The sequence below is a fragment of the Epinephelus fuscoguttatus genome, linkage group LG22 (assembly GCF_011397635.1).
Source record: "Epinephelus fuscoguttatus linkage group LG22, E.fuscoguttatus.final_Chr_v1".
NCBI lineage: Eukaryota > Metazoa > Chordata > Actinopteri > Perciformes > Serranidae > Epinephelus > Epinephelus fuscoguttatus.
This window is the reverse complement of record NC_064773.1, coordinates 10,882,898-10,895,763: the sequence shown is the minus strand read 5'-3', so window position 1 is coordinate 10,895,763 and position 12,866 is coordinate 10,882,898. Positions and strand designations below refer to the sequence as shown.

Genomic DNA, 12,866 nt, shown 5'->3' with positions numbered 1-12,866 from the left:
AGAAAACGTTGTTTTTCTTTCCTGCCTCCACGGTGAACAAAGAATCCAAAAGTGGTGAACATTCTTCATGAAATAAAGTCATAGTGGGTACCATGCTTAACAACAGCAAAACTATATTAGAACATCTATTTAAAAAACTCTCACACAGCTCCTGCAATTTAATCATAGACTGTGAAGATAATGGACTTAGCCACTGTGACGTCACCCATGGGTTTATGGACTCCCATTTTGAAGCCTTGAGCTCCGCATTTCGGCCGTCACCATCTTGATTTTTTTGGAGCTTTAAGTGACCATATTTGGCAAGAGGCTGGCACAATGGATCTAGGGGCTGATCTGACTGAGAAGGTGAGGACACTATTGGGAGACAGCCTGTCCTTCAAAGTCCCCCAGCCTTAATTACGTATAATTTTAGCCATAATAATATTTAAATGGGTGAGATATTTAATAGTTCATCCCATGTACAGTTGTCATGAATTCTGAAATTAGCTATAGAGACTAGAATTGGGCTGTAAACATGTTTATTTCTGCTGTAAAGTCAGCCATTTTAATATGGGTATCTATGGAGATTGACTCCCTCTTGGAGCCAGCCTCAAGTGGCCATTAGAGGAACTGCAGTTTTTGGCACTTCAGTGTTGGCTTCATTTTTCAGCCCTGGAGGTTTCTGTTTCAGTATAATCAAGTCTCAGCTATCTAGTCCTAACTCAGTCCTTCCCAAACATGTGCATTTCAACTAAAACCTTCCTATTTAAAGACTTCAAACGGTCTCAGGCACAGTATGTATGTGGAGGTGCTTTAAATAGTAAGGTTTTAGCAAAAATGCATATCTTTGGGAAGTACTGAGCGCAAAACTGGATAAATGAGACTTGGATTGTACTGCACGAGTTGTGTGAGTCTTAGTTGTGCTGTTTTAAATGCAGTTGCCCCTTTTATTTCAATTCACCAAGCTTTTCCTTCGTGTTTGGATTTTATCTCATCACGGAGGCATGCAAGAAAAAAATAGTTTTCTTCATGACTCAGTGTTACATGGGGTGAGTAACTGATATACAAATGATCACTTAGTGGGTGAAGTATTCCCTTAATGGATCACCAAAATTATTCCAATTCATCCTGAGGGGAACGTAAATGACTGATCTAAATCTATTAGTAATATGCCCAATATTAGTTAAGACACTTTACTCAAAACCAAAATGTCCACCCTGTGGTGGCACCAGGGTGTTGACGTATGTCAGACAGGTGAAATCTGAGACCAGTCGGTGGCGCTACAAGAAAAAACTGAGCTACTTGAGTCTGGATGAGAGTGGTGAGCCGACAGACGGACATTGCCATCTCTAAACATAGATGAAAGTGGGAGATTAAGGCCCACGCCAAACATAGAGCCAAATAAAGTGCAGTTCAAGGTAAGGTAAAGTCTGTTTTGCTCTGCTTTTGATTTGTCTCCAAAGCATTTCACTCTTTCCCCTGCTCTTCCTCCGTCTCTTCACTTGCCATCTATTACTATTTATAGCATAAATACCTACTTCTGCTTCCTCTTTCTTGTCCTCCCCTTCACCTTTCGTTTTTTTTTCCCTATCTACTATTTTTAATCACTATCACTTTCTTTCCCTTCCACCTCCATCTCCATCTTGCTCTGTTCCACTCCTCAGCTGCCTCACTTCAAGGGCTGTAGGTAAACGAATTGATCTCATATGGAGGCCAATCAAAGGCGAGCATCCTCCTGGCAGCCGCTATCACTTTGGCACGGCATCACATACGCCCAGACAAAAAAGTTGAAGCCGCAAATTCAGTGGGCTAACTGTATTAGTTGTGTAATGTGCTTGATGGGCGTGGGAGCATGACGTTTGTCTGTTGAGGGGAGGAGACGCATGGTGAGTCGTTGGCAGCGGAGGGAATTAAAAGTCTCCCTCTGTGGCGAGAAGACGAGACGACGCAACATGTGCCTGGCTGGATGACGATCGCTGCCGTCTCATCTCTTAGTCTGGTGTTGCCGTGCAGCTTTGAGCAGTTTGTGATGCGTTCAAGTGCGCTGGGATTCAATCAGTGCTGTGGAGAAATCTAGCCTAAATGACTGTGATGATATATTGGTGCAATAAAATAATATCTAATAGCAGGATAATTTCCTGTTATAGCTACATTAGTTGAAGCCATGACCACATCTGTGGAGATACAGTTCCCTCGCCACCTCTACCACAAGAACAGCAACTCCATTACTCTTATGTAACAAAGACTCACCTCCACCGTTTTTACTGCTGCTGTAAAAAGCTAACACCTCCAATGAATTAAACTTTAAAGCTTGTATAACAGAGTTCTTTGTAGCAAGGTATTTCTGGGGACCTCTAAATCTCATTAAACCACCAAGCATCAATTATGGTCCGTCTGTGCGTGTGTGTGTGTGTGTGTGTGTGTGTGTGTACACAAGGGAATATACAGAAGTACATTTAGATGATACCTAGCCCTAATCTAGTAACTGAGGCTGAATTTAATTTTGTTGCAGAAGAATGAAAATACAAACTCACTCTGCGATCTCTAAAGGCTGGAACACGCCTCCTCAGGCTGCTCATAGGAGAGGCTGTCTGAAAACCATCGCTTGGTAGTTTTTTTTATACTTCACAAATTCTGAATATAACATTTTTTGTTACTTTGCACCACTCAGAGTCTTTTTTATTTTACTACTTTTAAGTTGCACTACTGAATATTTGTATACACTCACCAGCCACTTTCTTAGGTACACCTGTTCAACTGCTCGTTAACCAAATAACCAGTCGGTCAATCATGCAGCAACATGGTCAAGACTGGGATTTCCACACACAGCTATCTCTAGGGTTTACAGAGGATGGTCCCAAAAAGAGAAAATATCCAGTGAGCAGCAGTTCTCTGGGGGAAAATGCCTTGTTGATCCCAAAGGTCAGAGGAGAATGGCCAGACTGGTTCAAGATGACAGAAAGGCAACAGTAACTCAGATTAGAGTTGGGCGATAATACAGTAATAAGGTATCCCACAGTATCTAAAAACAACAACGGTATCAGTTTTATTACCGTCATTAAAAAAAGATCTGCCCCGCATATCGGCCTATAGGGGCCTGATATAATATTAAATATAACTTATTTAATGCCTAAATAATGAGCGCCTGTCCAGCAGCCTGTGTTGTTGAGTTTTCAATTTAACACTATTACAATTTAAAACTAATAGTAGGCTGTAATGTTTCTCTTATAACTGCCCTTAACTGTTGTCGGGAGATGACATTTGATAAAGTTTTTGGATGTGACGTCGTCACGTGACAGCTCAGACGTGAGAAAGAGAATAAAAGATGGCATGTCGCGCATCAAGCGAGTTGCCTCCCCCCCCCCAAAAAAACACAACTTCTGCAAGCAGCAGCAGCAGCAGCAGGTCCAGTGGCCATCAGAGTGGAGGAGGGAGAAGCGCAACCCGAACCACCCAAAAAAAGATGACTGGGCAGTCTCCTTCAAAGAGGAGCCGATGCGGTGGCAGGTCCAGTCGGCACCATGCAGGAGCGAGCAGGAGCAGAGATAACGGCCTATTGTCACAGGCCTGCTATTCAGGGAGACGAAGACCCCCTTCTCTGGTGGAAATGTGATGGAGCCAGGCGTTTCCCTCTGATGTCGATGGCTACCTGTGCGTTTGTGCCACGAGCTCTCCATCAGAGCGGGTGTTCAGCACTGCGGCCAATCCACTGCGTGCCCTGCTCCAGCCAGAAAAAGTAAACATGCTGGTTTTTCTGGCGAAAAACCTTGAATAGTTTTGAAGCATAGGATGCTGCTATAGTTATCATTATAGTTTGTTGAAAAGTTATTTTCAATGAGGAGTAGCCTGTTCTGATGGACAAAACAGTTGGGACTTGGAGCGGCTGAACTTTTCAAACTAAAAGTAGGCTCTAAAAATAAACCAGCGAACAGTATTTCCCGTTGCTTCTCAAGATAGGATTATATATGCCCATTTTCAGTTATGCCTTGTTATTTATTGTTCTGCTTTTCTTATTTGATAAACCCTAGCACTGGATGCTGTAGAGCTGTGTTTTTTTTTTTTTTTTTTTTTTAAATATTTCTTAATAAAAATTGTTAATGTTGTACATGTTTTGTTATTTTTTAGTATTCTTAGGCCTAAGTAATGTTTGCTGTTCTGTTTCTGAACAGTATAGGCACAAGCCAACATTTTTGCAACTCCCTCTGAGCCAAAGTGATTTTTAATTAGTCACGGTAATACCGTATACCCCAGGAAAATGTGGGGAAGGTGTAACGGTAACAAAATTTGGATATCGTCCACCTCTAACTCAAATAACCACTGGTTCCAACCAAGGTCTGCAGAAGACCATCTCTGAACCAACAACACGTCCAACCTTGAAGCAGATGGGCTACAGCAGCAGAAGACCACACCAGGTGCCACTCCTGTCAGCTAACAACAGGAAACTGAGGCTACAGTTCACACAGGCTCACCAAAACTGGACAATAGAAGATTGGAAAACATTGCCTGGTCTGATGAGTCTGGATTTCTGCTGCCACATTCAGATGGTAGGGTCAGAATTTGGTGTAAACAGCATGAAAGCATGGATCCATCCTGCCTTGTATCAATGGTTCAGGCTGCTGCTGGTGGTGTAATGGTGTGGGGGAGACTTTCTTAGTACCAACTGAGCATGGTTTAAACACCACAGCCTACCTGAGTATTGTTGCTGACCGTGTCCATCCCTTTATGACCACAGTGTACCCATCTTCTGATGGCTACTTCCAGCAGGATAACGCACCATGTCACAAAGCTCAAATCATCTCAAACTGGTTTCTTGAACATGACAATGAGTTCACTGTACTCCAGTGGCCTCCACAGTCACCAGATCTCAGTCCAATAGAGCACCTTTGGGATGTGGTGGAACGGGAGATTCACATCATGGATGTGCAGCTGACAAATCTGCAGCAACTGTGTGATGTCATCATCACTGTCTTACTGTCATCCAGCGTTTGGAGAATATTTCTCCGACCTCTTTGTGTCTCCACCATTTCTTCCTCTGCTTTAGAAACTCTTAAACCTCTTGAAAGTCCTCCTCCCTGCTCCTAACAGTTTTTCACCTTAGGAGCTCTTTTAAGGTCTAAGATGCTCTGTGAATAACTTTTATCTTTACAAGGACTTAGTCTTAACTTTGAGGGGAAATTCTATGTATGTCTGAATTCTATGAATTTTCTTAGAATTTCATCACTAGGAGCAACTCATAATACTAGGAAGCTTTGTGAATATGGCCCCAGGTCTACTTCCTGTAGTCAGAAGTTGGTGCATTTACTCTGACACAAAATTGGCATGTAGATGTCCTCAGGCCTGGATTCTTATCAAGCATGAGACATTTGGGGCAGATTGGACGGTGCACAATCAATTTACAACAACTTCCTGTTTATAGCAAATCATGCAAACTGGCTGCCACATATTTAACAACTTTCATCATTAGGGTCTTTATATTTTACTGACCAAATCTGAAGTTGATCTGATTAGTTCTCTAAGGGGAGTTTGTGAAAGTACAGCACCTATGAATGGCAAAAAAATGCACAGTAAAGTCTTAATAGCTGACTTCCTGTTGGGTTTAGACTAGAACGTCAGGAGGTCTTTTACAGGTGCTATCGAGCCAGCTTTCCACACCTCAGCCAGAGACTCATATCAGATGTAAATTATCACCACTTCTAATGTATGCAGTGAATTTCATGAGTTTTTGAGCTCCAGCAGCCTCTAAAGAATGCATTTAATTTGAGAGAATATTAATTCCTTGCATTACAATGGAGCTCTGGCCCTACTAAATGCTACTGTTGCTTCGTGCCTGCTGGATTCGTGAATAGGCACTGCTTGCTAACACATTTATTATATCAACTTTATAGATGATACTAAGTCACTGTTGTGTTTACAGCTTGTTACGCTGCCTCCAAGTGGCCATAAAAATCAACGACTACTCCTTTAAAAGTTGCTAAGAAGATTGCCTACCATCTGGTGAGTTTGTATTTTCAGAGTTCCCTCTGCAGTGAGTTTAATGTGTGACACTAAACTATCCAGGCTCATCAGTCCTGGATCGGTGTTAGATGTAACCATGACACTTACTCTATGAAGTAGACCTCTCCTTTCTCGGTGTACGCCATCTCCCAGTTGTCGGGCAGCGGCCCTAGCTCGTCATTCTCCTCTGGTTTGGGTAGGGTCATTTTCGGGGACTGTCCGTCATCTTTGGGCGCCTCAGGTGGGGCCTCCGTCGGGATGTTTTGCGGGACGATGTCCCCCGAAGCGTCTGTACTCTTGTCCTCATGTTCGCTCGACTCTGAGGTGACAGGAGAGCAGGATGAGTCAGGCACGACATTATCGCTCGGGGAGGAGAGTGAAAGACAAGGGAGGTGAAGCGAGGACAGGAGACGCAGGAGGCACGGAGAGGGGCTGATTGAGATTCGGGTGGAGTGAAAAAAAAAAATGGAAAGGATGATTAGAAAAAGGTGAGGTGAAGCGGCGACTCGGGGGAGAGAGGTGAGCGGGGTGAAGGCAGGAGAGGGAATGATTGAGGTTAACAAGACAGAAAGGCGAATAAAGCAGAAGAGACAATAGAGATTGAGAGAGAAGCTAGCTGTGATGCCCTAGTTTGAGTCGTGGCGGGGTGAGAATGTGTTAGAGGAAGAGAAATGGTGTGTATGGAAGAAAGAGAAAGAGATGGTAAGTGTGTGTGTGCTTCCCAGAGGAGAGCTGCTGGAGGGAAGTGAAGAGGGGACGAATGAGAGCAGGGGATTGAGAGATAATCTATGGGAGGGAAAGAGCGAGGTAGCTATCTGCTTAGATCACACAGCCTGCTGTGCTCTATTGATTCCCCTTCAGCTCTCCTGGTCAGCCCACACTCTGTCCATCTACTGAGGCAAAACTCCTCCTGAGCTGAGCGCAGCAGCCCACTTTGACATCCAACATGGCTCAGTGCACAGCCCAGAGCCTCCAGTTATCGTGCATCTCAACACCGCTGATAGGAATCAGTCAAAAATGTTTCCTGCATTTTGTCTCAGCGAGATAACAACTGGACACCGGGATGTTTCCCACAGAAATTATTTTAGGAACCACAGCGCAGACGAGCTGAGATCTTTAGATGAAACCTCTGTGGTCCTAAATCAAGTCTGAAGAGTAATAGTCAGTGACACCTCCTGATGTGTTTCATAGGGGTGTCAAGATGAGACCACTGAAGATCTTGGGCTGCTACACCAAAACCAAAAGTCACAACTGAATTTCAGGAATTGTATTATGCTGCTGAAGTGAGTTACAATCTGTGTCAATATAAGAGTCAGATGTTACTAATTATCTGATGTGCACAGACCAATACCGGTACAGTTTGCACCCTCAAATCCATTGTTGGCAATGTAGACATGTGGAAGGCGGATTTAAAAGCTACAGTGCTGCATTCAGGCCCTGAGATAAATAATGCTAAACTTTTTGGAACGCAGCAACAACGCAACAACCAATCACAGCCGGCAGATATCTTTCGTTTCTTCTGTAAATTTTAGTCTATGTTAAGGAGGAGGAGAAGTAGATCATTTTAGTGCAGGGCTACCAGGAGCTTTGCATCTGACAATATTTTAGGCCTAATACACACTTAACCCTTTGAAACCTGGAGCGACATCACTTTTCTTGTGCTGCTTTCAGACGCCTCTCACAAATATTTAAACCTTTGAACCCTGAGCTAATTGGTGGGATTTCCTTCAAAAACAAGGGAAGAAAGGCAATGAGCAAATTAGCGAGAAATGCCCCACAAATTGCAAAGAAAAAAAAAATAGAAAATTATAAATTAAAAAAAGCTAAGGGAAACTACATTTATAAATATTTTTATTACTATAACATTTTAAAATTTTGTTACATAATTATTATAATTTCCAAGCACTCTTTCCAAGTCATTCTCTTGTCTGTTTTTAACTTTCTATCTTTCTCTTACTAAAATAATTTTCTCTTTTTACGAAATTCCTTGTTTTCTTTTCTTCCTTTTAAAAAAAAAAAAAAAAAAAAAATCGTGTTTGATTTTTCACATTTTACTAAATTTCTTGCTAATGTTTTGGATCATTTATTCTTTCATTGTTCTTTGCCTTCTTCCCATGTTTTGAAAAGAAATCACACCAATTTGCTCGGGTTTAAAGGGCAAAAAAATGACACCTGGAGGAAAATTGACTCCGAACTCCAGATTTCTGGTAAGTAGGCTATGACACCGTACTTATTATAGTCACTTAACAACTTCAGACGCAACCTGCCACTGTGCCCTTTAAAGTTGGCACAGAGTAGGCACAAGAGTATCACACAGTGCCTGACCTCGGGTTTGCCAGGTGGTTACAGACGCGACATGTGTCCCAGCCCTTAGGCAGGTTCTTGTTCTCCAAACAGGCCAGTTGTCCTCTGTTTTAAACAGTCAAACATACTGGTGCACCTCAGGAGCGTATTAATAGAGCCTGTGCCTCCTGTAGACTGAGTCCTTAGCAGCAGCTGGGGTTTGATTCCTGCCCCTTTCCTCTCTATCTTAAGCTACATTTGCAAATAAAAGCAAAAAAGTCGAAAGAGTTTTTCTTTCTTTCATCCTGTAAAACACCTTATGAACATTGAGAAAGGTTTCTGTATTCTGTATATCAACTTATATTATTGTTGCATATTCATCCAAACCTGTGATATTACTTTATCTTTACATTAGCAGCATTAATCTTGTTTTAATCTTATTTCTTGTTCTAAATTAGTTTCTTATTATTATTATGTGAAACCCTTTGTAACGTTAGGAAAGATGCCCTACATCCTACATACAGTTGTTTTTTTAATTATTATTATTATTGGCACATATTCATCTAAGCTTGTTATTTCAGTTTGTCTCTGTTCCTGTATTCAAATGAGTTCACTTTTTCTCTTCCATTCTTTTTCCTAAAGTTAAGCACTTAGCAAACATTTGGAAAGTATTTAAATAAAGTTTTATTACCATAACTGTGCTGCAGGATGTCGGAGGAAAACTCTGCATACATGTATTTCTTTTGCAAATTAAGAATCCTACCTTGTTTGAGCTCCCTGCGGTAAGAAAACCAAAATCTCATCCTTCTACCAAACGTCCTCGGGATCGGCACCCTGAACACTTTGACTGCTCGTGATGTCCTGGCTGCTGTGAGAGACTTGCTTGTCCTAAGGCTGTGAAACCAGCTTAGGAAGTCACAGGACCGATGCATGGTTTTGGATTTGCAATCACAGAAATCAAACTCATAAAGCCTCTTTTTATGACGGTCTTTTCATGTGATCATGGGATGCATTCAAAGACTTTGTGTGTGTGCGTGTGTAAGTGTGTGTGTTTAAGTGGGTGTGCATATTTGGATGTCTATACAGTGCACACAATGGAAAGGTACAGACTCAGATGTGTCTTGTTATTTAAAGACATATTTGTACAAAGAAATGTCTTCTTCTATTATTCATACCTCAAGAGGTTTGGCCCTGCTGCGTGCTATGTTAAATGTCACTTCGGCCTGTCTTGAGGATTTACAGAGAGAATAGCAATGCTTCGGATGGCGCTGATTCACCAGGAAGAGAGAAAACACTTAATAAAAATGTCCTTGTTGGTTTTTAAAGAGCCCGCAGGCTGCTGTTGAGCTGGAGAGCGCTGTGTGTGTGTGCCCTGTGGCTATCTGGGCTGAGACACTGCTCTATAATGATACCTAATGAATGATATCACATTCTAGAGAGCGACGGCACTAATGCTTTAATCACAAACTGCTTGGTCTGCAGAGGTAATCACCGCCTGTGAGAGTGAATTATAATTCACAGTTTACATACCGTGCCGTTAAATTACACATAAAGATATTTGTGTTGCCAATTAAAAGTGATAATCTGCCATAAAATCATTTTCTGAGAAAACCATGTGAAAGCAACCTGTTACTATCTCTGTTGCTAGGCAACCGCTCCAGGAGGGCCCCGTTGCTAAGACTATCAGCTCCTGCGGATCAGCCCAACCCCGGAGCGTGACCTCGAACCTAGCTGTCATGACAAGGCGTCTGGGCTCACGCCACCTCTGCCTCTGCGCCCGTGCAGGTCATGTTCGGGGGGCTAACCTGGGGTGACAGCAACACCGTTGCCATTGACGACGGGTCTCTCCTCCTCCTCCTCCTCGGGGGGCTCGATGCTGGCTTTCTCCATGTTGCTGACTGACTTGTTACGCTTCCTCTTGCCCTCAGAGGTGGGTCTGGCGCCCGGCAGCAGCTGGTCTGTTACATTTAGCAGCAGAGCGCTGGGCTCGGCCGGAGGCTTCGGGGTCCCGTAAAAGTTATCTGGAACAGAGAGGAGGAAGAGTTGTGAGACATTCAGGGTCATTTTTATGTGCTCAGTGCTTACATCTGTTATATTCAGTCATGCTGGCTGCATAACAAATGCCTGTCTGTTGGACGGTTTAATCAGACTGAAATATCTCAACGACTATTAAAGTGATTGCTGAGTCAAATCTGTGAAATGTGGTGCAGACGTTCATGGTCCCCTGACGACTGAACTCAATGACCTTTGTGTAGGAGAAATGACAACTAGACTACTTTTATATTAACTTCAGAGTGTTGTAAAGTCTAAAAGTCTAAATTTATTGGAAAAATACAGATGTAATTGTTTAAAAAAAAATGAGTGGAATCACTTGGACTCAAATATAATATGGACTTACATGGATGAAAATTGGATAAATATCTGTATTGGCGACAGTGGATATGAATCAGCTCGATGCACACAATAATTACTTCACCTCACACTATTGATCCATTTTGTCCTCTCTTTTTTCTGGACCAGTCTTGTATTGTTATGTTATGTAACGCCACGGTTTATAAACTTAATTCTTGGAAAATTTTGAATTAAAAAAAAAAAAAAAATCTAATAAAATATTCTCTTTTAATCCATATTTGTAACCATTTTATTTATTTATTGAAGAATGTTGATCCAATAATTGAAAAAAAAGTAAATGCAATGAATTACCATATTCAAATTAAGGATTTGTTCGAGGATCTTTCTTTAAGGTTGATGATGCTATTAAATATGAGATTTGAAGCTTTTTTGGAAAACCTCAATAGAAGCTTCAAATGTAAAAAAACGACTCTCAGTATCGCCCTACTTTGTTGATCCCACTCTTTTCTGAGCGCCACCATGAGGTGAAGATTTTTGGTTTGTAGTGAAATATTTTGCCAACAACTGGGTTGATTGCTATGAAACCTACTACAGATGGTCAGCTTTCCTAGATCAGTGGTTCCCAAGTGGTCCAGCCACAGGGTCCAGATTTCTCCTTAGTCATTAGTTCAGGGTCCACACAGTTTAATATATTCAGCATCATACTTAGGTTTGGCCATGTTGTTGAGTTAGTTTGCTGTCTCTGTCAAGTAGCTGTCCTTTAGTCACTTAGTTTACAACAGGAACAGCTCTTCAAAATAAAAGCTCCATGCTGGAAATTGACTGTACTTCAAAATAAAATGAGATTTTTACAAACTTGACACGTTTGCGAGTCACTTGTGGTCCATTCAGAATCAACCTGCATCCGACTTATGGACCCTGACCTACCAGTTGGGAGCCACTGTCCTAGAGGATTAATAGTTATAACACTGGAGACCTCTTCACTTGTTATCTCCGCAAAATTCCAATTTGTCCATTGCTTTGGTTTATGACAAAGTACTGATAAAGATAATGAAATTCAGCTTTGGTTTCAATTGTAGTGCTAATTAACAATGTTAGCAATGTTAACAGCTTTAACCAAGTTAGTGAACCTGATAAATAATACCTGCTAAACAGCATGTAAGCATTATTTGTTTGAGCGTGTTTGTATGCCGACTTAAAGACATACCATGCAGGATTTTAGTTAAAAATAGTTTTAGGATCCACTAGAAGTGTTTGGTGGTGTATTTATCTGCAGAGACTCTGCCCCCCTGCCTGTATTTCCTTCTGGGTTTCTGTGTTTGGGATGTCAGCAGCTGGCATCCAAGAGACACAGTGCTGAAAAAAGTGCAAATATAGCAAGCTGAAATGCCAAACGAAAGTAAATCTGCGGTTGGCTTAACATTCACTGGCGAGCACAAACGGTAACCGACAGTGCCACATAGTGTACCTTTAAGCATTTAGCCCAAAGTACCTTTAGCCTTAGAACAACCTCATAAAGCTGCTAGCACGGCTGCAGACTCTTCTCAACTTCTTTTCTTTTCTCTAGAGTCTAACAAGCCAATGTGACAACACCAAGAGGGAACAAGAACATAATAAATAAAATCTATATTACTATTAAACTGTAATAAAGGAAAACAAAGTGATAAAGATAAATTCAAGGCACATAGTGCAAATGCAAAGAGACCAAGAAAGAGTTAAGAGGGAGAACAAAAACAAAGCAAAGAGGCCCAAAGGTTTGAGAAAGTAGGGATAAGAGGAGGTGCGTGACACCCGTGCACCAGCCGCAGGGAGGATGAGGTGCTCCGTGCCCTCGACATGCTGCTCCACGTCAAAGCCAGCTGATCCATGAACACACAAGCTGGGGGCTCAAGATCACACCGTGTCTTACAGCAGTGATAAAATCTGCACAAACAAAGACACTCTAACATGCACACACCTCGCTGTGAACTAATGTCACCCGGTTTTTTGAGAGGGCATCTGTTCCTGCCAAGTCCCTCCATCTTTTTCTTCTGCACATCAATCACTTATCAGGCCGTGCACGGATTTCCCTGGCATATGACTGAATAATCGCTGTTTTGGTCTCTGGTCAGAGCCAACTACCTACCTCTGGGAGCTGCAGTTTTTTACTTGGCTCTGACTCAACGGCCCGTTCCAGTCCTCTGTGTGGATTTTACATTTCACTATGCTTTGTTTGTCTGCTGACAGCCGCCCAGTCTCTCCGACAGTCTCCATCAGTC

General features: G+C 42.1%; 1 protein-coding gene across 8 annotated transcripts in view; it reads right to left on the bottom strand.

The window, feature by feature from the left end:
- The window catches only part of magi2a (membrane associated guanylate kinase, WW and PDZ domain containing 2a), a 396,740-nt gene that overhangs the window by 132,518 nt on the left and 251,356 nt on the right, over positions 1-12,866 (bottom strand). For all 8 annotated transcript variants that reach the window (XM_049566794.1, XM_049566795.1, XM_049566796.1 and 5 more), the window contains exons 4-5: positions 10,062-10,277; positions 6,082-6,292 (exon numbers count right to left, since the gene is read on the bottom strand). In XM_049566794.1, the coding sequence (XP_049422751.1) occupies positions 6,082-6,292; positions 10,062-10,277 (427 nt within the window). The remainder of the gene's footprint in view (positions 1-6,081; positions 6,293-10,061; positions 10,278-12,866) is intronic.